A 19,672-nucleotide genomic window follows, 5' to 3' on the forward strand; every position below is an offset into this window, starting at 1 on the left:
TCCCCATTCATTGTGGACATAGGCTACAAGCCAAACCATGTATATCCTTGTGTTTGTGTGTTCTTAATATTTTTCGTGCTTTCATGTGACCGATATTAGTTTTAGTTTATTCCTAGGGATTTGGTCATAACAAATTCTAAGTAACCACATCAAGAACATTTACCTACACCACTCGATTTTAAACCCCACACGACTCCTAAAGTCCAGGTCTTCAAGTTTCTCTTTCAAATAAAAATAAAACAAATCCAAGACAATCCATACATTTGTTAACGGTACTGGAAACCATCAAATTGTTTTTTATTCCTCAAAGACTGATATGTATTGGAAAAAAGAAAAACATGTGATAATTACTTATATACTCTAAACCATTCTCCGATTACACATTCGCTTGATCATTTTTATCCAGCCTCCATGAAAGCTTACCCCGTCGCTCTTTTGCCAGTCCAGCAATCCATCGCTAATAACACTTTGGAATTGATAATATCAAAATGACACATTAAAGAAAATGAAATTTAAATTTAGCAAAAAAAACTGGAAGGTTTAGTTCAAAATTCCAATTATAATTAACATGTGTTTCTGAGGATCATGTTACAGTTACAGACAACAAAAGGACAACATAGCTGTACAGGTAAGGCAACCACATTCGGTTTCAAGGATTTCGTTTCCTCTTCGTGCTTTTCTTAGTAGAGTACTTTTGCTTATTGTCAGTCGCAGAAGCTTTGACCTTGGACGCAGCGGCAGAACTCCATAAGGCCCTTTCGACATCGGATGCAGTAAAAACCTCGCCTTCCATGCTAAGTTCCTGCAAATCGATAACAAAGGTTGAGACTCTAATCAATATTGTCGGAAATATTTGACCAAAACAGATAGCTATAAAAACAATTCTGTGTTTAACCATTCCTTTTCTTAGGTTACCATAGCATAAATACTTTTAAAATAAAATAATTAAATAAAATTAGAAAATATGGGTCTAGGGTACAGTCATGTAATTAATCACATTGCACTAGAAAGTCAGACGGCACCTTCATGCAGGCGCTCCAACCGGTCTGCTCGCTAGTGTTTGCGTTAAAAACAAATTTTATTACAGAATCCATTACAAACGTTTATTGATTACAATGGAAACAAGAGAGTGAGCTTTGTGCTTTGTAAAACTTCTCTTTACAATAAAACAAGATTAAGAGTGCTCCCTAGAAACACAAACATTCGCTGCTTGCATGGGATTATTGCTTGTCCCGGGATTGCGTTAACCCGTGGACGACCGAATCACAGATTCAAGTTGAATCGTGAAGAATGCTTTGGAGTCGACGTTTCGTTTTAGAAACAAGGACAAAAGTGGATATCTCAACCAGGTGAGACAAAATACTCTTCTCAAGATCAAGTCAAAGCTTAGATCTTGAGGAAACGCCGAGGGCTCTTGAGGATGCTTGAAAACAATGAAGACTCTCTCTTGCTCAAAATTCACCAAAAACTCAAGTCTCTGCCTAGAATCTGTTTGGTCCTCGTGTATATGGATGCTAGGAAAGTATTTATAGCCTTTAGGAGCCATTACTGAAGATAGTCGAAACAAACCTGAACTGACAACCCCTGTTTCCGAGACAGATTATGTGCCTCGGAAACAATGTATTGTCTAGGCAGTTTTGTAACCGTCGCCCACTCTGTTAAATGCCATGATTTCTGCAGTTATGGACGGATTTTCAGTTTGTAACTGTCTCCAAACGTTTATGGATGATACCCAGCAGTTATGAAGACACGTGGACCGCACAAATCTTGAGAAAATCGTCACAAAGCGATGTGACCCTGTCACATAGTTTCCGAGAAAGTTTTCGTGTATCGAAAACTATTTGTTGTCTCATAGTTTCCGAGACAGTTTTCGTGTCTCGGAAATTGTATGATGTCCTATTGTTTTCGTCGTTTTGCATTTTTGTGCATTCCTTAGTCTTTGGCATTGGATGATCCTCTTTGACTCAGATGACGATTTTTATCGTCTTCTCTTCATCTTGAGCCATGTGCGATAACTTATAGGTAATTTTTAATGTCTACAGATATCCCCTCCAAAGTGTTTCAGCATTATTGTTTTATAAAAGAGGCTAGAATACTTTGGATATGATACGCCCAGCCTTCAATTTGTTGACTTTTTCAGCTTTCAGTCTATTCAGTATTTTGTCGAATAGTCAAAATTCTTTCGGTGCTGCGTTTATCGTCTGACCGTTGTCGAAATCTTGAATCAAAGTTGGTGTGTTCATTTCTGAATTAGCTCGTGCCGTTGAATCGACATTGAACTGATCATCTTCGTCGGGAGTTCGTATCTAAATCACCATTGAACTCCCCAAAATAATTCTTTGACCTGAAGATTATCCTGAGCCTGATTTTGGCGAACTTGTTGACGCGTTAACCGACGTTGACCTTCGTCGCGGTGCGAATACAGTTTATATTCATACATTAACTGGAGTCTATACAGTTTAAGCTCTTAAGACGTTGGAGCGAGGAGAATCAATTTATACTTGTATACTCGTCGGAGTTCGAGAATCAGTTTAACCTCATATACTCGTTAGAGATTCAAAGATATGCAGTTTATACTCATATACTCATCGGAGTTCAGGAATCAGTTTAACCTCATATACCCGTAGGAGGTTTAAGGAGATGCAGTTTATACTCGTATACTTATCGGAGTGTTGAAATGTACTGGAAATGAGTCAAGGGTGTACCAAAATGCACTTCGAAAATGCGCCGACATAAGCCTTCACGCGAGACAGTTTACAATGTCTCACATTTAAGAGATAGTATCGACTGTCTAGCACGAAGGCGAGCAGTTAGGTCTGGCCTCTTTATATTCGGGACTTACGGTGTTTTTTCGTCACTTTTGCCCGCCTCTTTACCTTCGAAAATCTTCTTAAAACCCTATATAAGAGTTCTTCAATCCTTCCTTACCCTTATCTCTTTGATCTTGATTCGAAGGCCACAAAACCATTTAGGGTTTCAAAGCTCCTTCGAAGGTTTGATCTCTCTCCTCGTGTTTCCTTCACAAATTCTTGTTTCTTTCTTAATCCTTGATGGAAACCGAGCTCTTGGATGATATCTTAGGTATTTTTGATCCTTTGTTTTGAAATTTCACCAAAAAACCCTAATTTTTTCTTGATTTTTAGGTCATAATCATTTCTTTTCACCATGTCTCCCAAGAGATCGCATGTTCCCCGAGGTAGATCGACCACTCAGCCCTCTGAGAGGGAGGATCCTACCGTTTCTTCATATGGAGGTTAGTTTTCTAAACTTTTGTCGATTCAAAAGTTAGAATTTTGTACGTATGTCCTCGTTTGCCTTCCTTTGCAAGGCATTCGGGAAGAGCCGGTATCCTCCTTTGCAGGGATCGACGCTAAATTAACGTGTTTTGCTTGGTCAAAACACATCTCAGGACAAAATGGGCGATTTTATGTTGTTTTGCATTTTGTAAGGCGGTATATTGTCGTGTTGTTCACACGACAATGTACGTTGCTTCTCATGTGCAAAACAACTGAAATCGTCTCGCCAATCACAAGGTAGTGACTCTATCTCGTGGAATAACGGGATGAGTTCGACTCCTTGTTTTGCCTTAGAAATATTCTTTTAGCTACGTTCTAAAAATACAATTTCTTCACAATCAATTTTCCGTCCGTGGCCTTCTCTGATAGAGAAGTGTCTGGTCAAAGTGGCATCACCTATGCTTCCTTTGACGAGGGTCCTTTGATTAGAGAGGCTCCCCAATTTAATGTTGATTGCCCGGAGGACGTCCCCGATCTCGTGCGGTAAGGGGATTGTCATATTCTGCGTCAGTTGATCACTGACGTACCTTTGACCAAGTATCAGGAGTCGACTGAACATTTAAGGAAGCATCATTATCTGTTCGGCGACTCTGTCGATGATCCTAAGAGACTCTCGTGTGGCTCGGAGCAGTAGTTGAACAAGCACAATAGAGTATTTCAGTTCTTGCCTCCTATTCCTCGACAGTATTCCCTCATACAGCTTAGAAATTTAGCGGTGACAAGAGAAATGTCTTGGCGGCTGACGGAAGATCATGAACGCATTCATTGTGGATTCACTGGTAAGGATGCCAAGACTCCTAGTTCAAGTGATAGGAATTCTATCTGAGTGCTTCATCCTGGGATACTGGGTCAGGACAGCTTGCTGCAAAATGAATTGATGTTGAAGGCAAGTACTACAAAGAACCGCTTAGCACGATTGGGAAGGAAGCTGTCGGTTAAGAAGTATAGATGCTTTGGTTGGGTCCATTCTTCTGTAAACAAATGGTGGACAAGGATGACGAGCTACGTACTTAGCCGTTGGGGCAATGAGTTGGCTAATGTACGTCCCTATACGAGCTAGTATGTATGATCTCCCAATTAGTGTAGATCATTTTTTCGTTGTTTGAGATATACAATCCGGACACCAATACTTTTATGACCAAGAATGGAAAGTTAGGTCTTCCTCTTCACGAAATGATGAAGGTATTCGGATTGCCAATGGGAGATATACCCTATTAAGAGTAGTTTCGACCGTCGGTCAGCTGAACCGGATATAGGAGACAACCTCTGTTGCTCATGATATCTTTTAGGAACTGACCTGCCATTATCAAACGGCTATAGCAGATACTGATATAAAGGCAAAAAAGAAATTCTCGCAAGTTAGTTTGAAGTAGTTTGTGGACTACCTCTTTAAGCATCTTGAGGATCACTCCGGCAATGAAGTCTGTGAATTGTCTCCTTTGACCCCATCAGAGATTAACAAGCTCTTGTTAAAGACAAATACCTAATCATACACTACCCGCTGTATTGAAGGAAAATTTCCCAAGGGTACGAAATTTCAGTCCTTTTTGTAGTGTGCTCAAAAGAGGATTACGCTGACAACTCTTCTAGCAGGGTACTTAGTCATTTGGCTAAAGAAATGTGTAGTGCTTCATCAACTGTCTGATGCCCTACTTATTGAAGTCTCGTACCCAGCTGTTCAACTAGCAATCGGGCATAAACTTTCCCTGCTTCCAGCTATGATTGATGATATCCACGGTAGGCTTTGTCACCTGGCCACTACATTCACTCAAGAAGAAAAGAAGCCTTTGAGTGAAATTCATACTACCAAGATAGAACTGTCATACACTTATTTAATGACGTGGCTGGTCCGTCATCGGCCAGATCTGATGATAGCATCTGATACTGCTGATCCGGGTCTTCCTCTGTTGTAGATCTTAGAGGAATGTAGGGAATTTTTTAAATGTTTCCCTCAATTCTCTATCAATTATAATGATATGCTCGTAGATGAGGAAGAGCCAGGAAAAATAGTATTGTTTTAGATGTAGAATGTTTTCGCTGGTTAATGAACATCCGTCCAGGCTACCTCATCTTCCGAGTGAATGATGTTTGCAGCATCGAGCCTTATCTTCCCTGTAAATTCGCTTGTCAGTTTGGATATAACCAACTGTACATTAGGAACCCAAACAGAAGACTGAAAACTTGTGGTGGTCTCATTGATGGTGCACGGGCTTGGTTTTGGAGCATAAGTGATTGTACAAATGGCTAATTTAGCCTTCCAGCCGCCGAACCTCATCTACAGATGACATTCCTATATTGCAAATGGCCAATCGTTGCTAACGCGCCCACAAAAAAGAAGAAAATCTCGGAACTAGAGGCGACAACAGCATCCAAACTTGCCACTAAAATAGTTCGAGAAACTATTCTTTCTAGGAAAGGAAAAGCACCTATTGAATCCTCCAGCAAAGGGAAACAAGTCGTTGATTCTAATGAAAGTGAGGAGGAATCCTTCGAATATGTAGCTTGGACATCCGAGGAAGAAGGTGGGATTGAAGGTGCTGAATTTGGAAGTGGCGGTGAGGAAGGTGCATCGGGTCTTCCTTCTTTCTTTCCAAGGGAACGCACGAGTTCACTCGTTGCCCATAGGACTCGTCATGCTGACCTACCTAAATCATCGGAAGCTCCAAAAAGAAGGAAAGAGAGGGTTGTTCTGACATCTTCTAATCGGATGACGGTGGAAGTCCTTAGCAGAGATGAAGAGGAAGAAGATACAATTCCCCTCGCTCATAGAAAGAGATCTCGACCTTCAACTCAGGCTCAAGCTCGAACTCAAGTTTCTGCAAAAGCCGAGTTGGGCACAAAATATCGCCATGAGAGATCCGACACTCTGGAAGAAGCGTGTCCGCCAAAAAGGACTAAGTTGGTCGTGCATCGACGACGTACCCCTTTACCGGTAATGGAAGAGGAGCCGGCTCATAATAATCCTGTTGAGGAAAAGAGTAATATTTTGTCTTCACCTTTCTTCCACTGCATCGTTTCCAGATTTGTTGAACTCATTTTGCAATTTGTTTTCATAGAGGACTGTGAAGAAGGTGAAATTCCAAATGAACCCTCTTCTCCCGGACTTACGCATACTGAGGGGCCAAGTTTCGTTCAGCAAATGCATAAGGCAATAGCTGATGAGCCTGTCGGCAATGGGCCTGCTAAAGAGATTGGAGTTCAACTCGAGCCCTCTACCATAATCGCTTCAACGGCTTCCAGCACAGGTACAAGTATTTTCTCATTCGGAAGGCAATTCTGAGAGATGAGTGAATCGGAGTGCGTACCTCCTCTAATGGTTTTTGCGCTTCATCTTCTTTTAGAAAAATTAAAGAAAGCGAGTACCAGTGTCACGATTTGGTTGATTCTGTAGATGTTATGATGAAGGAGCCAGCTGAAGAGGAAGTCGCTCATGAAACTGAGGTCGAGGATTTTGATGAACACACCCTCAATATGAAACTTTCTGAAGATGACCATAAGTTGATCTCTGACTTATTATCGGGGAAAGCTCCTAGTGAGGCTACAGGTCCAGCTGCTAAAGCTGGTTCATCAATAGGTATGGATTTTATTCTCGAGTCCCAATCGTCCCTTTGTTGCTTAATTTCGGATGACTATATGGGAATTTTAACTATAGGACTGGCCACTGGTGCCGATACAACTACACCTTTTGGGGCTTTAGAACGGGCTCAAGACTTGGGTTCTTCAAGTATAGAGCGGTTGTTACTGAAATTCAACCATCTCTTTCCCAACCCAAGACTCTTGTTAGCTCCGATCCGATGTTGGCGAAGGTCTCAGCCACTAAGTCAACTGACAAAGCGGGTACATCGGCGATCCCCATCTCTGAGAAAGCTCCAGTCGCTCTTGAAACTGAATTAGTACTATCGGGACAAGAGAGCCAAACTGAAGGATCTTCTGTTGGACTTGGTAAGTTTCTGCACACCGTTACTTTTGAAATCCAAGTATCAAATGCGTATTCAACAATCCTTTTAAGTGCTTGCTTTCCTTTTCTCCTATTGCATTGTCTCCTCTGTCACTACTCGAGCCTATCAAAGCATTGATGTCGAATGAGGATCCAGATAAGGTCGTTATCTGCTTAGATCTTCATAGCTTCGTCTCCTTCTTAAACATCATGATTGATCGAACCCTTCATAAGGGGTCATCTTTTGACAACTTCAGGAGATCCCTTGATCGGCATGTGTTGGGGGTCAGGGAAGAAGGGTATTCAAATTTGGTTGATTCCGTTGAAGCATACTTGGCTCACCTAGAATAGGAAAACAAGAAGCAGAGGAAACTTCAGGCCAGCGGTGCTTCCTCTTATATAACTGCCCGAATGGAATCAAGGCTGAAGACGTGGCGTGATGCACAGAAGTCAGCTGAACTCGAACTTTGGAAGCTACGAAGTCGTGTGACACAGATGCAGGTAAACATCGCCAAGAAGGATAAAGCTAAGGCTGATTTTCTTCAAGCTTTGGAATCCCGTCAAGCCGAGATAGTTCGCTTAGAGAAAGAACTTGAGGAAGCCAAGGATGCCCGGGGTATCTTAGAAATTGTTCTGACCGAAGTGGAGCGTGCCCGAATGAACATGCTTGAACAACTGGAACCCCAGAACAAGAATCTTATTGAGACGAAACAAGGGATTGCCAAAGGCTCAAAGTACCACTGAAGAATCTTTGAAAGCCAGCCTGACGACGGAGTTCGAACAAGCCTACACAGAAGAACTTTCCAAACTTGAGGAGCAAATCCGTAGTTATAAACTGTCTTTAGACTAAAAACATTTCTCTTGTACTGGCACTTCTTTTGTATTTTCTTAAATTCTTCTCATGAACAAAGTAAACTTTTTTTGCTCATTTAAGTCTTATTATGATTACCCATTCTGTTTAGAATAAACAAACATAATACTCATAGGGTTTTTGGCAAACCCTCAGTCGTCAACGGATTTGATGTGTCTTTACCGATTATTATTTGAGTCGGGCTAGCATGTAGATTGTCTAAATCCGTTTTACATGTTACGTTGTGCTAAAAGAATGAACTCTTTTAGACTTTATGCTACAGTGCTGAATATGTAGGCTACATATGTCAAATGTAGGCTTATCTCTAATAAGGGATCGAGATAACGTCTCTCATGCATAAAAGACATAGATTCAGAGATTATTAATTTAATAATAATCATCGGCTACGATACTGAATACGTAGGCTTTGTTGTTTTAACGAGAGCGTACAACCCGGCAGCGTGTGTTAAATGCAGACTTATCTCTAATAAGGGATCGAGATAACGTCCCTCGTGCATAAAAGGCATGGATTCACAGATTATTAAGTTAATAATAATCACCGGCTACGATATTAAATATGTAGGCTTAGTCGGTTTTACGGGAACGTACCACCCGGCAGCGTGTGTTAGACGCATACTTAAGGGATCGAGATAACATCCCCTATGCATATGATACTGAATACGTAGGCTTAGTCATTTTTATAGGAACGTACCACCCGACAGCTTGTGTTAGATGCAAACTTATCTCTAATAAGGGATCGAAATAACGTCCCCCATGCACAAAGGCATGGATTCAGATGTTGAAAAATTGTGTCTTCTCTTGGGGCAAATACGAACCCGGTACTAGAGAGGAAGAATTTTCTATTCTATATCCTACTGTAAGAGAAACTCAAAGTGAGATCTCCACTTCGAGAATCCTAAAAGGTGAAACTAAGAGTGGGATCTTTACTCCGAGAATCAAAAAGATCCGAATAACCCTAACTTTTATAGTACTGGTTACCCTGTCTGAAGATGAATTTATCGTTTATCGAGATAAAATCCCCGACTTCAGCCCAAGCTGTAGAAGGGTTTGACTGAAGAGGAATGAATGGAAGAAGTCTTTCGTTTATCGAAAGGGAACTCCGGTTTTAGCACTAACTGTAGGAGAGTTTTTGACTAAGGTGAGATTTGAGACGATCCTTACTGTTCAAAGGTTTGATCGCTCGGTTTGGATGGAGGTCTTTCGTTTATCGCAAGGAAATCCCGGTTCTTAAAATGGACCTCTCGTTCATGGAAGAAATTGAGAGGGGATTTTGGCTTTGGTCCTATATGTTCAAATGTTTGACCAAAAGAGGGAGTAGGGGTACAAATAATAGTGAGAATGTTGATTTGTACAAATTACTTTGTTAACATAGTGGAAGTTTTGGTGTTAAGTTTCTGACGGTATTTCTTGTGAAAACTCCACACAAAAAGGGTTTAACAGCTGCCATATCTTGGCAAGTTAAAATTTCGGATGTTGTGTCATGACCTCAACAGTGGGAGTGTTAAATGTTTATTCACAGCGAAAGTTTGAGTGGATTTAACCATGAGGACTTTGGGTGGACCTACCGTTAGTTGATTTGATCAGTGACGGATTTTATGGTGGAGGACTGTGAATCATCAAGCACTCCACAATTATACAATGGGAGCTTCGTGAGCAAAGATTGACCGGATGAAGTCATTGAATCTTATCTTGACAAAAGGGTGCTTGGAAAGTCACATCAGGAGTTGGTGGAATTGACCATGGTGATTGAAACCATCCAAGACCTGAATGAAAGATAATAAGCCTTCGCAAAAGAAACCGAGAAGGGTCTTTGACAGTTGTTGCTAAGGGAGTTGAAGCAAATTGAATGCATCTCACCCTTGAAGGAATTTGGAGTTCAAGTTGGAGGGTTTTAACCAACTTAAAAATGATTAAATAGCGACAATTGGAGGTTCTTATTTATTTTTATAATAATTAAGAATGAATTATTGAGATGATTGGCCTCCATCTGGAATAATTAACCAATTCCAGGTTATCCTTAAGAATATCATACATAGTATTCTCCAGAAACTTCCCGTCAAATAGGTTATCCCGAACGTACTAGGGATAGTACTTCTTCAGGAACTTCCATTTATTAGAATTATGAGTTTGTCATTGTATTGGGCGATCAGGCGATATGCATCGTTTGAATAGACTGTCTCTAATACAAATGGTCCTTCCCATTTGGGTTGAAATTTATCTTTCTTCTTGGAATTAAGTATCATTGATCGTCGGACGACAAGAACCAAGTCTCCTTCCTTGAAGCTCCATTGTCGGACTTTCTTATCGAAGGCCCTGGAAATTGTGGCTTTGTAGAAATCAATTTGTTGTTGAGCTTCCAAGCGTATTTCATCTAACATCTCAAGTTCTTCGAGACGTTTCTGATATTGTTCTTCCGTCGTCATCTCTGTTGCGAGGGCGATGCGGAGGGAAGGAATTCGGATTTCTAATGGGAGGACGGCTTCACACCCGTATACTAAGGAATACAAAGTTACTCCGGTAGGCGTGCGGACTATGGTGCAATAGGCCCAAAGAGCTTTACCAAGTTTATCGTCCTAGTCTCGCTTCTTGGTTCTCACGAGCTTTGACAAAATCTTAATGATTGTCTTGTTGAAGGCTTCGGCCAACTTATTTACCGTGGAATTATATGCTGTCGACGAGACATCTTGAATCCTGAATTTTTCGTAAAATTTGTTGAACATGTTGCTAACAAACTGAGGGTCGTTGTCATGCACAATTCGTCTTGGAACACTGTATCGGTAGATAATATGTTGTATGATGGATTTGACGACATTTCTTATCTTTACTTTTTTGAGTAGAATTATTTCAGCACACTTAGAGAAGTAGTCGGTGATTGCTAAAATGAATTGCTCGCCTTTGGCCGACGGAGGAAAAATAAGGCCAACGACGTACATCTCCCATGTCTCGAATGACCATAAAGTGGCCGAATTGTGTAAATGCTCCGAGTGTTGGTGCACGTAATTCGCATGTATTTGACATGCATGGCACCGTTGGGCATACTCAACTGCATCCTTAACCATGGTTGGCTAATAATATCTCATCCTTCTGAGACGATCGCAAAGTTTAGGATCGGGTTAGTGCGCACCACAGGTTCCGTCATGCGCTTATTTAAGGGCCTCTTCCGCCTCTTTAGTTGAAAGATATCGGAGTAGCAAACCGTCGTAAGCGCAACGATACAGCGTCTGGGTCGTCGTGTTATAATAGAATCTCGGCGCTCTTCGTCGGACTGAGTCTCTTTCTTTTATGTCTTCTGATAAAATATCATGCAAGACATAATCAATAATGGGGAAACGTCAATCTCAAGGCTCGAATTCGATCTTTGATGTCTAAAGCACAATCCGGTATCAAAAGTTGGTGACTTCTAACTGTAACCAGTTGTTTTGTCTCGTAAGGCTGAGCCAAAGATACTGCTAATACCGTCAGTGCATCTGCATATGCATTATGGAGACGCGAAATATACTCGATGAAGAACTCTTTGAACGAGTCTGTCATCTTGATGGTCGTTTGGTAGTACGGGATCAGGTCCTGGTTCCTAACTTCGTACACTCCTCTAACCTGTTTGACTATCAGTTGAGAATCACCAAACGCTTTAAGATATTCGACCCACAGGTCTTTGGCAAAACTGAGTCCAATAAACAGCATGTTGTATTCGGCTACATTGTTGGAACATGGTTCGATTAGTGAATAGGCTCGAGACATCACATGTTTCTCCGGGGAAACTAGGACGACTTCGACTCCTGGGATATTTTCGAACATCTGAGAGTGCTAGCCACATTAGTTGCTCGGGAAGCACTATCGAAGTACAATTGCCACACCTGTTGATGAGAGGTAGTGTTAACTTCGTGAGTTTTATCCGATAAATCTTCATATAATTCAATTGTATTCTTTGTAGGGTTAACCGCTAGGAGATCACAAATTGCTTGTTATTTGACTGACTTCTGTTGCTTGAAGTGCAGGTCATATTGGGACAAGAGCAAGGCCCATCTCGCTAACCACCAATTCATGAAAGCCAGTTGCATCATAAATATCCAGACTGGGTTGACATTGGAAATGATGTATAGATCGTCTGTCCAACCAGGTAGTGTCGTATTTTCTGAATTGTAAATACTAGGACGAGACACTCCTCCTCAATCATCGGATATCGCGATTCTGCACCTACCAAAGTCCAACTCAGGTAATATATTGTCTGCTCGTGACCATTATCATCGTCTTGTACGAGTAAAGCACTTAACGAGTTGTTCGTTGCCTTGACATAAATCAAGAATAGCTTTCCTGACTTTGATGCAATGAGAACAGGAGGATTTGTCAGATATGCTTTGATATCCTCAAATGCCTTCTGACACGCATCATAACAAATAAACGACACACCCTTCTTTGTGAGCTTGGAGAATGATTAGCACTTCCCGGAGAGGTTCGAGATGAACCACCGGATGTAAGTCAGACGCCCTTGCAATCCTCTGAGTTCTTTGAGGTTCCTCGGGGCTTGCAATTCGTGTATCACGTTCACTTTATCGGGATCAATGTGGATACCCTTCGTGGTGATGACAAATCCGAGGAACTTGCCACTGGACATTCCCAGAAATAACTTGGTAGGGTTCATCTTCAATTGGTGACTCCGCATGATATCAAACATCGTCCTCAAGTCTTTAATGTGGTCGTCTTTGCTGCGGTTTTTCACGACAAAGTCATCAACATAGCATTCGATGGTCTTCCGGAGATGTTCCTGAAAAATCTTTGTCATTACTCGTTGGTATGCGGCGCCCGCGTTCTTCAAGCCGAAGGGCATGACTGTGTAGCAGAAGATACCGAGTGGTATTCTGAATGCGATATGATTTTCGTCGTCCGGATACATCTTGATTTGATTGTAACCCGAAAATCCATCCATGAAGGACATTCTCTCAAACCCGCACGTGTTGTCAATGATAACATCCATAATCGAAAGAGGAAAATCGTCTTTTGGGCAAGCGGTGTTCAGGTCTCTAAAGTCGATACAGATTCTGATTTTCTCTTTTTTTTAAGGAACGAGACAATATTCGCTAACCAGTCGGGATGTTGTTCCTCCCTGATAAAACCCGAGTCGATTAGCTTTTTGATTTCAGACTCGATCGCTTCCATAATCTGCAGACAAAACCATCTTTGGTGTTGCTTGACAGGTTTGGCATCCGGTTTGATGTTGAGGCGATGCATCGCCACATTTGGATTAAGTCCTGACATATCTTCGTAATTCCGAGCAAAAACGTCGATATATTCCCTGATGAGGGAAATCAACTCTTCCTTCTCGTCTGATGGAAGGCTATCACTGACGAATATGGGCTTCGAATTCGCTTCGTCGCCCATGTTCTCCTGGACTACTTTGTCTTCGATGGGAGATTCTCTTTGTTCGAATCTATCACCATACTGGATATTCAGGTGATGGATTCAATGATCTTCCTAAGTTGGCAATTAATCATCTTCCTCTATTATGACGGGATCGATCGTGGCCATATTCGACATCAGGCATTTGAACATTTCTCCGAGGCTGACGTTGGAGTCTCAATCTGTAGAATCTGACGAATATCCGTCTCTACCCGGGTTGGATGATTGGTTGATGTCTTGCCAACAACATTCGTCGTCGGATGAAGAGACATAATCTAGACCCCTTTTATGTTCGTAATAATTGCTAGGCTTCCATTTTGGTACATAGACAGGGCGAGGTGGAACCCGGATACCTTGATCGAAAACCTTCACCGAGCGTGAGGTTGTACTCTTGCTTCTTCATATAGTAACGTGCTTGTGAGTTGTATCTGAAGAAATACCATCCAGGTCCTTCATCATCGGTATTGGTTTTTAAGAAAAGATTGGAGTGCGGGAATGACTCTCATTTACCAAAGATTATTTCTTTTCCATCCCCTGCCTTTATAGGTAAGACGAGGGTTGTTCCGAAGGAGTCTTGAACGCGCTTCTTTGTCATGCAAGACAACCGAAAAACGACATGTGTATGTCAGGGTTATCATATAGTTCCTGCATTACATCATTAAGAGAAAACGAGTACTCTAAATCGTCATTTATTGCATAATCGGCAAGTTGCCGATTACAATTTTCATCTGACGATTCGTCACCGTCAAGATCGATTACAAGAGGTTTAATGTCATTGAATACAAGATGTTCGTCATAATCAAGCCTGGTTTCGGTATAGCTTCTTCTCCGTTTTTTGTCCCCAAGGCCGATGGTTCAGTATTGGATTTAGCACCATACAGAAGGGAATCAGTAAAATAATTTTCTAACCCCTTAAATAGTTGTTTATCCGCGACCACCGTCTTGACCTCATTATTAGTGTCGACATATTTTAGACACTGATGGAAGGTGGAAGGAACTATAACATTGTTATAGATCTAAGGTCGACCCAATAGCAAGTTGTAGGAAGTCTCTGCATCAATCACGTAACATGTGACTTCGGACTTCAAATCTCCAAGCTGATACTTTACTCGGATTTTACCCAATTGTCTGGATCCACTGGTGTTAAATCCATAAATAACAGTGCCCATGAAAGCTAACTTGCTAGCAGGAATCCCGAGATGATACATCAATCGGAGCAGCATGATGCTAACTGCAGAACTCGGATCTACTTGGATTCGGTTGACAGCAGTTAAGCCAATGTACCCAGTGAAATACAAAGGTCTATCATGTTTCAAGTTGTTCACTTGCATATCCTCCTTGAAAAGGTGATATAAGAGAATTGTTTGGCTACCAGATTGTAGTGTTGAACTGGTAGCTCTTCCTCTTCGGGGACTTGTTTAATCTAAGTGATGAAGACGTCAGAGTCAGCCAAAGCTTCTTGCAAAGCTTCCCTAGTATCTTTGAAAAGACGCAGCAACTCATATAGAGTAATCCTTACGAGAATGTTGGCCAGCTGGGCCATGAAATCGAAGCGGTATAGAGTGTTCGAGCTTTCCGGTTTATCTCTTTTAATCAGTCAATTGAAACGAGACTGCTTCGGAATTTGAAATAAGATGCCTGTAACAAGAGATCCTCCATAAGAAGTGAAACCCAGAGGTGTAAGACTTAAGCTTAACGAATAATTATTTTTTTATTTTTTTATAATTTTAAACATTATGTGAAGATAAATTAGAAATAAATTTCAAAATTTCTATTAAATAACATAATTAATTAATAAAATAATAGCGTGACAAAAGACTTTGAAAAAGTGAGGAAATATATAATTAGTGAATGATTAATTACTACCAATGACATATTTGACAATCAAACTTAAAAGGGTAAAAATGAAAATCAAAAATTTTGACAAGACAATCCTCTTTTATATGTAGCATTGATTGATTGATTGATATTGATTAAGCAATATGACAATCTATTAAAAAAATTACAGCTATTTAAGAGATAATTTACTAATTTTAATTACCACGTGTATAAATTTAAGGTTCGAATGATCAAATTTGGCAACCAAAAGTGGACAACCAACAGCTCACAATGAACCCCCCAATCTCAACCCCCTCTATTCCAAATCTATACTACTTATAAAAGAGAATACCCATGTTAAAACATTTATTTATTTTTTTGCCCTCTTAAATTTTGATAATTTACAATTATGCCATTATTTTTAAATAATTTTAACTAACTATCGATAACATCTTATTAATTATGACCTCCTTACTTAATTTCCCACATATTGAGGCATTCACTAAAATATAATCTATACTACTTTAAAAAGAGGATTGGGGTGTTATAACTTCTAATTTTCTTTTTGCCCTCTCAACTTTTGATAAATTTTACCTATGTCATTATCTCTAATTAATCTTTCATTAGATGAATATAATCTTTTATTAATTATGCACTTTCTCATCTTCCTAAATAATTATAATTGTCCATAATATTATAACTATCAATTGTTTAAAAATAGTAAAATAAAATAATTTATCAAATAAGTAATACACAATTATTAGTAGTAACCAATTAAATTATTATAATAAGTATTTATGAATTATAATAAAATAATTAAAATAATAGTATAAATAGAACAATATATTACTAAATACTATTAAGAATTATACTATAATTCAATGAGCAATAAAATAAATAGAATAAATTTTGAATCACATAAATAGTGTAACAATTTTAATAATATCAGGTAAATTACGAATTACACTATTTTTTAGTATTATATTATTAAATAAATCAAATAAATAATTTAATATTATTTTTATAGTATTTTATAAAGATTATTACATGATACTGAATAATCTATACTTGGTAATGATTGAAAACTAACATTTTTACAAAAAAAATATTTGTTATTAATAATAGTAATATTAATTGTTAATGGTAGTATAATAAAAATTTATGAAATATTTATAGTACTAAATTATTTAAGAGCATAGTTAAAAAATCAAATTAGATAAATATTTTAATAGTATATAGACAATATAAGTATTTTAATAATATCATTTGAACTAAGAATTATAATATTAAATAAGGAAAACGATAGTAAGCCCTCATGAACTTTCAACATTTTGCAGTAAATGTAACTTATGAACTTTTGAAATCACACTAAACCTGTAATAAGTTTGTATAAAGCTCCCAATGTCTTTTATATAAATTACATCAAACCCCCAATAACTTTCAAAATGCCTTTTAATGCCATTTTTTGGTTCTAATTTATAGGAGTTATATGCGAAATTCAGAAATTTGTTAGAGGTCTTCTTTGAAGCAGAAAAGTCATTAGGGTTTTATTGTAATTCTGAAAGTTCATATAGGCTAAAAGTTTATAAGCGTTTAGGCAGAAAAGTCATTAGGGTTTTATTGTAATTCTGAAAGTTCATATAGGCTAAAAGTTTATAAGCGTTTAGTGTAATTTACCCTATTAAATAATTATAATGAGAAGTAACTATTACAATATGTTACGTGTATTAAGTATAACTATCTAAGGAACATTAGGATAAATCTAGCAAGATTAATGCAGCTTAGTTAATTTAGAGTTAAGTTAACAACTTTAAGTTAGAGTGACATATTTAAGAGAATTTATAGAATTTGCAGTTTTATTTAAGAACAATTTTAGATTTAAAGACTTATTTAAAAAAGATTAACACTAGGCGGTCATTATAATAAAAACATTAAATTATAATAACAAAAAAGATTAACACTAGGCGATAATTATAAGAAAAACATTAAATTACAATAACTAAACAATAATTATTAATTTATGCATTTCTTTTTAAGCCATCTTATAATATGATTTTATTTATTAACACATAGTTTTACTATTCAAAATAAAAAATTTAAAACTTAAAACATGTAAGTTCACGTGCAAAGCACATGCATTATACTAGTATATATATAGGAAAATGTTTTCCTAAAGCGACACCTTAGATTCCCACCTAAGGACGCGGTCTAACATAACATCATTCCCTAATTTTTTTGTGATCCACTCCGTTGAACTTGATCTACACGTTCTTAAACTCAAACACACCAATTTTGGGGTGAACCCGTCGTGTTTTGTCCCTTCATCCACTCACCACAATTTTAAAGGTTTTGAATGAATAGAACTTTTTGTACGGCTCAATGAAGAGTCAAAACACGATGGGTTCACCCTAAAATTGACGTGTTTGAGTTTAAGAACGTGTAGATCAAGCTCAACGGAGCGGATCGCAAAAAAAAATTAAGAAATGATGTGATTTTAGGTCGCGTCCTTAGGTAGGAATCTAAGGTGTCACCTTAGGAAAACATTATATATATATATATATATATATATAGAACCCGTCGTGGTTTGACCCTTCATCCACTCGTATCAATTTTAACGGTTTCGAATGAATAGAACTTTTTACTTGGCTCGACGGAGAGTCAAACCACGACGGGTTCACCCCAAATTTGGTGTGTTAGGGTTTAAGAATATATAGATCAAAGTTCAACGGAGCGGATCATCTACAATGTAGCTCAATCAAGTGATCATCAATGAATAAGAAACTTAGTGGACGTCCACTTAAGTTGACATAAGTTTCTCTCTCTCTCTCTCTGTGTATATATATATTATATTATATATATATTATATATTAGAAGAGAGAGATAATGGTATCTTGTTACATAGGATGGGGATTCTCTATGCGCCTCTAAAATCACATATTGACGACATTGTGGATGATCCGCTCGTTGAACTTGATTACAATTTAAAACCCCAAACACATCAAAGCTTTGGGGTGAACGCCGTCGTCGTTGACTCCATCGAGCCATGTGAAAATTCTATTCATTCAAAACCGTTAAATTGATACACGTGGATGAGCGGTCAAAACGACGACGGGTTCACCCAATGGCGCTCATGTGTGGGGGATTTAGAATAGTAGATCAAGTTCAACGGAGCGGATCATCCCAATGTCGGCTCAATCATGTGATTTAGAGGCGTCATAGGAGAAATCCCCTCTATGCAAGAGATACCGCTAATCTCATATATATATTATCATATTAATATATATATATATATATATATATATATATATATATATATATATTTAAGTTATTAATTCATACTTAAAATTGGTTAAGTGCCCCGTAATTAAAAAAGTTCTGGATATGTCCATGTACACACTTTACATGCTAAAGTATGTAGTTATACACCCTATAGTATAAAGTTATACACTATATTTTATGTAATACACCCTATTGTATCTAACTATACACTTTGTATTCTATATTTTGGATTTAAAGGTAAATAAACTTTGCACTTTAGGTCTAGGAGAAGTTATAGAACTACGTGGGCTTTAAAGTGAATGGGGATAAACCTCTGGGTTTATAAGCAAAAACCCACCAATAGTAATAAGTTATACTAGGGTCAGAATAGAGGATTCGACAAGCATGAACCAAAAACTCCTACGTTGTACATGGTCCTGGACCAAAAAATGGTTATCTCGTAACTCATAGTTTAGTAGACAATTCGGTTATTTTAGATCAATATCCAAGGCTATGTTCGGCAATCCAATAAAAACCAAGCCAAACTGAGTTTTCTTTTAACCAGGCTAGGACTGGTCCAGGGTAAGGGATGGACCAATTCTGTCCTGGTTTTAAGGCCAGCAATGAGGTAAGAAAAAAAGGAAATTGGCTCACTTTTCCCAAACATAAAATTCCTTAAAACTGTCTAGACTGAGTTCTACTCCGGTTTTAGTGGTTTGCCAAATTAAAAGGTAACCCGCAAGCATAGCAAACCTATAACGTCTTCATCAACATCTACTTATTACAAGATTAAAGGAAATTTAAAACTAATAAGTAAGCAAACCGGGCATCATTTGAAGCAGTAGATAGATTAAAAAAAAGTCTCGCCTTTGATTTTCTCTGCAGTTTGGCAGCGAACAAGAGGTACTGTTTCAAAGTATACTCCTTCACATTCCCCAATGCAGCTATCATCGCCTTACAAACAGATCAACTTCATCAGAAAGCGAAGCGCAAACAGTAATTTTACAGGAACAAACATGACAAATAACCCTCCTATTTCCCCCCCTGAACCTCACCTCATCTGACATAAACGGAGCTACATCTGGCGCATATGCCGCC

General features: G+C 38.6%; 1 protein-coding gene across 1 annotated transcript in view; it reads right to left on the reverse strand.

Moving 5' to 3' along the window:
• The window catches only part of LOC109822369, a 19,676-nt gene continuing 493 nt past the window's right edge, over positions 490 to 19,672 (reverse strand). Inside the window, 3 exon segments of the mRNA XM_020388559.1 lie at positions 490 to 802; positions 19,442 to 19,528; positions 19,630 to 19,672. The exon segment at positions 19,630 to 19,672 is cut by the window's right edge and continues 9 nt beyond it. Of these exon segments, the coding sequence (XP_020244148.1) occupies positions 650 to 802; positions 19,442 to 19,528; positions 19,630 to 19,672 (283 nt within the window). The 3' untranslated portion in view covers positions 490 to 649.

This window comes from Asparagus officinalis, chromosome 8 (assembly GCF_001876935.1).
Source record: "Asparagus officinalis chromosome 8, Aspof.V1, whole genome shotgun sequence".
In the NCBI taxonomy this organism is placed as follows: Eukaryota; Viridiplantae; Streptophyta; class Magnoliopsida; order Asparagales; family Asparagaceae; genus Asparagus; species Asparagus officinalis.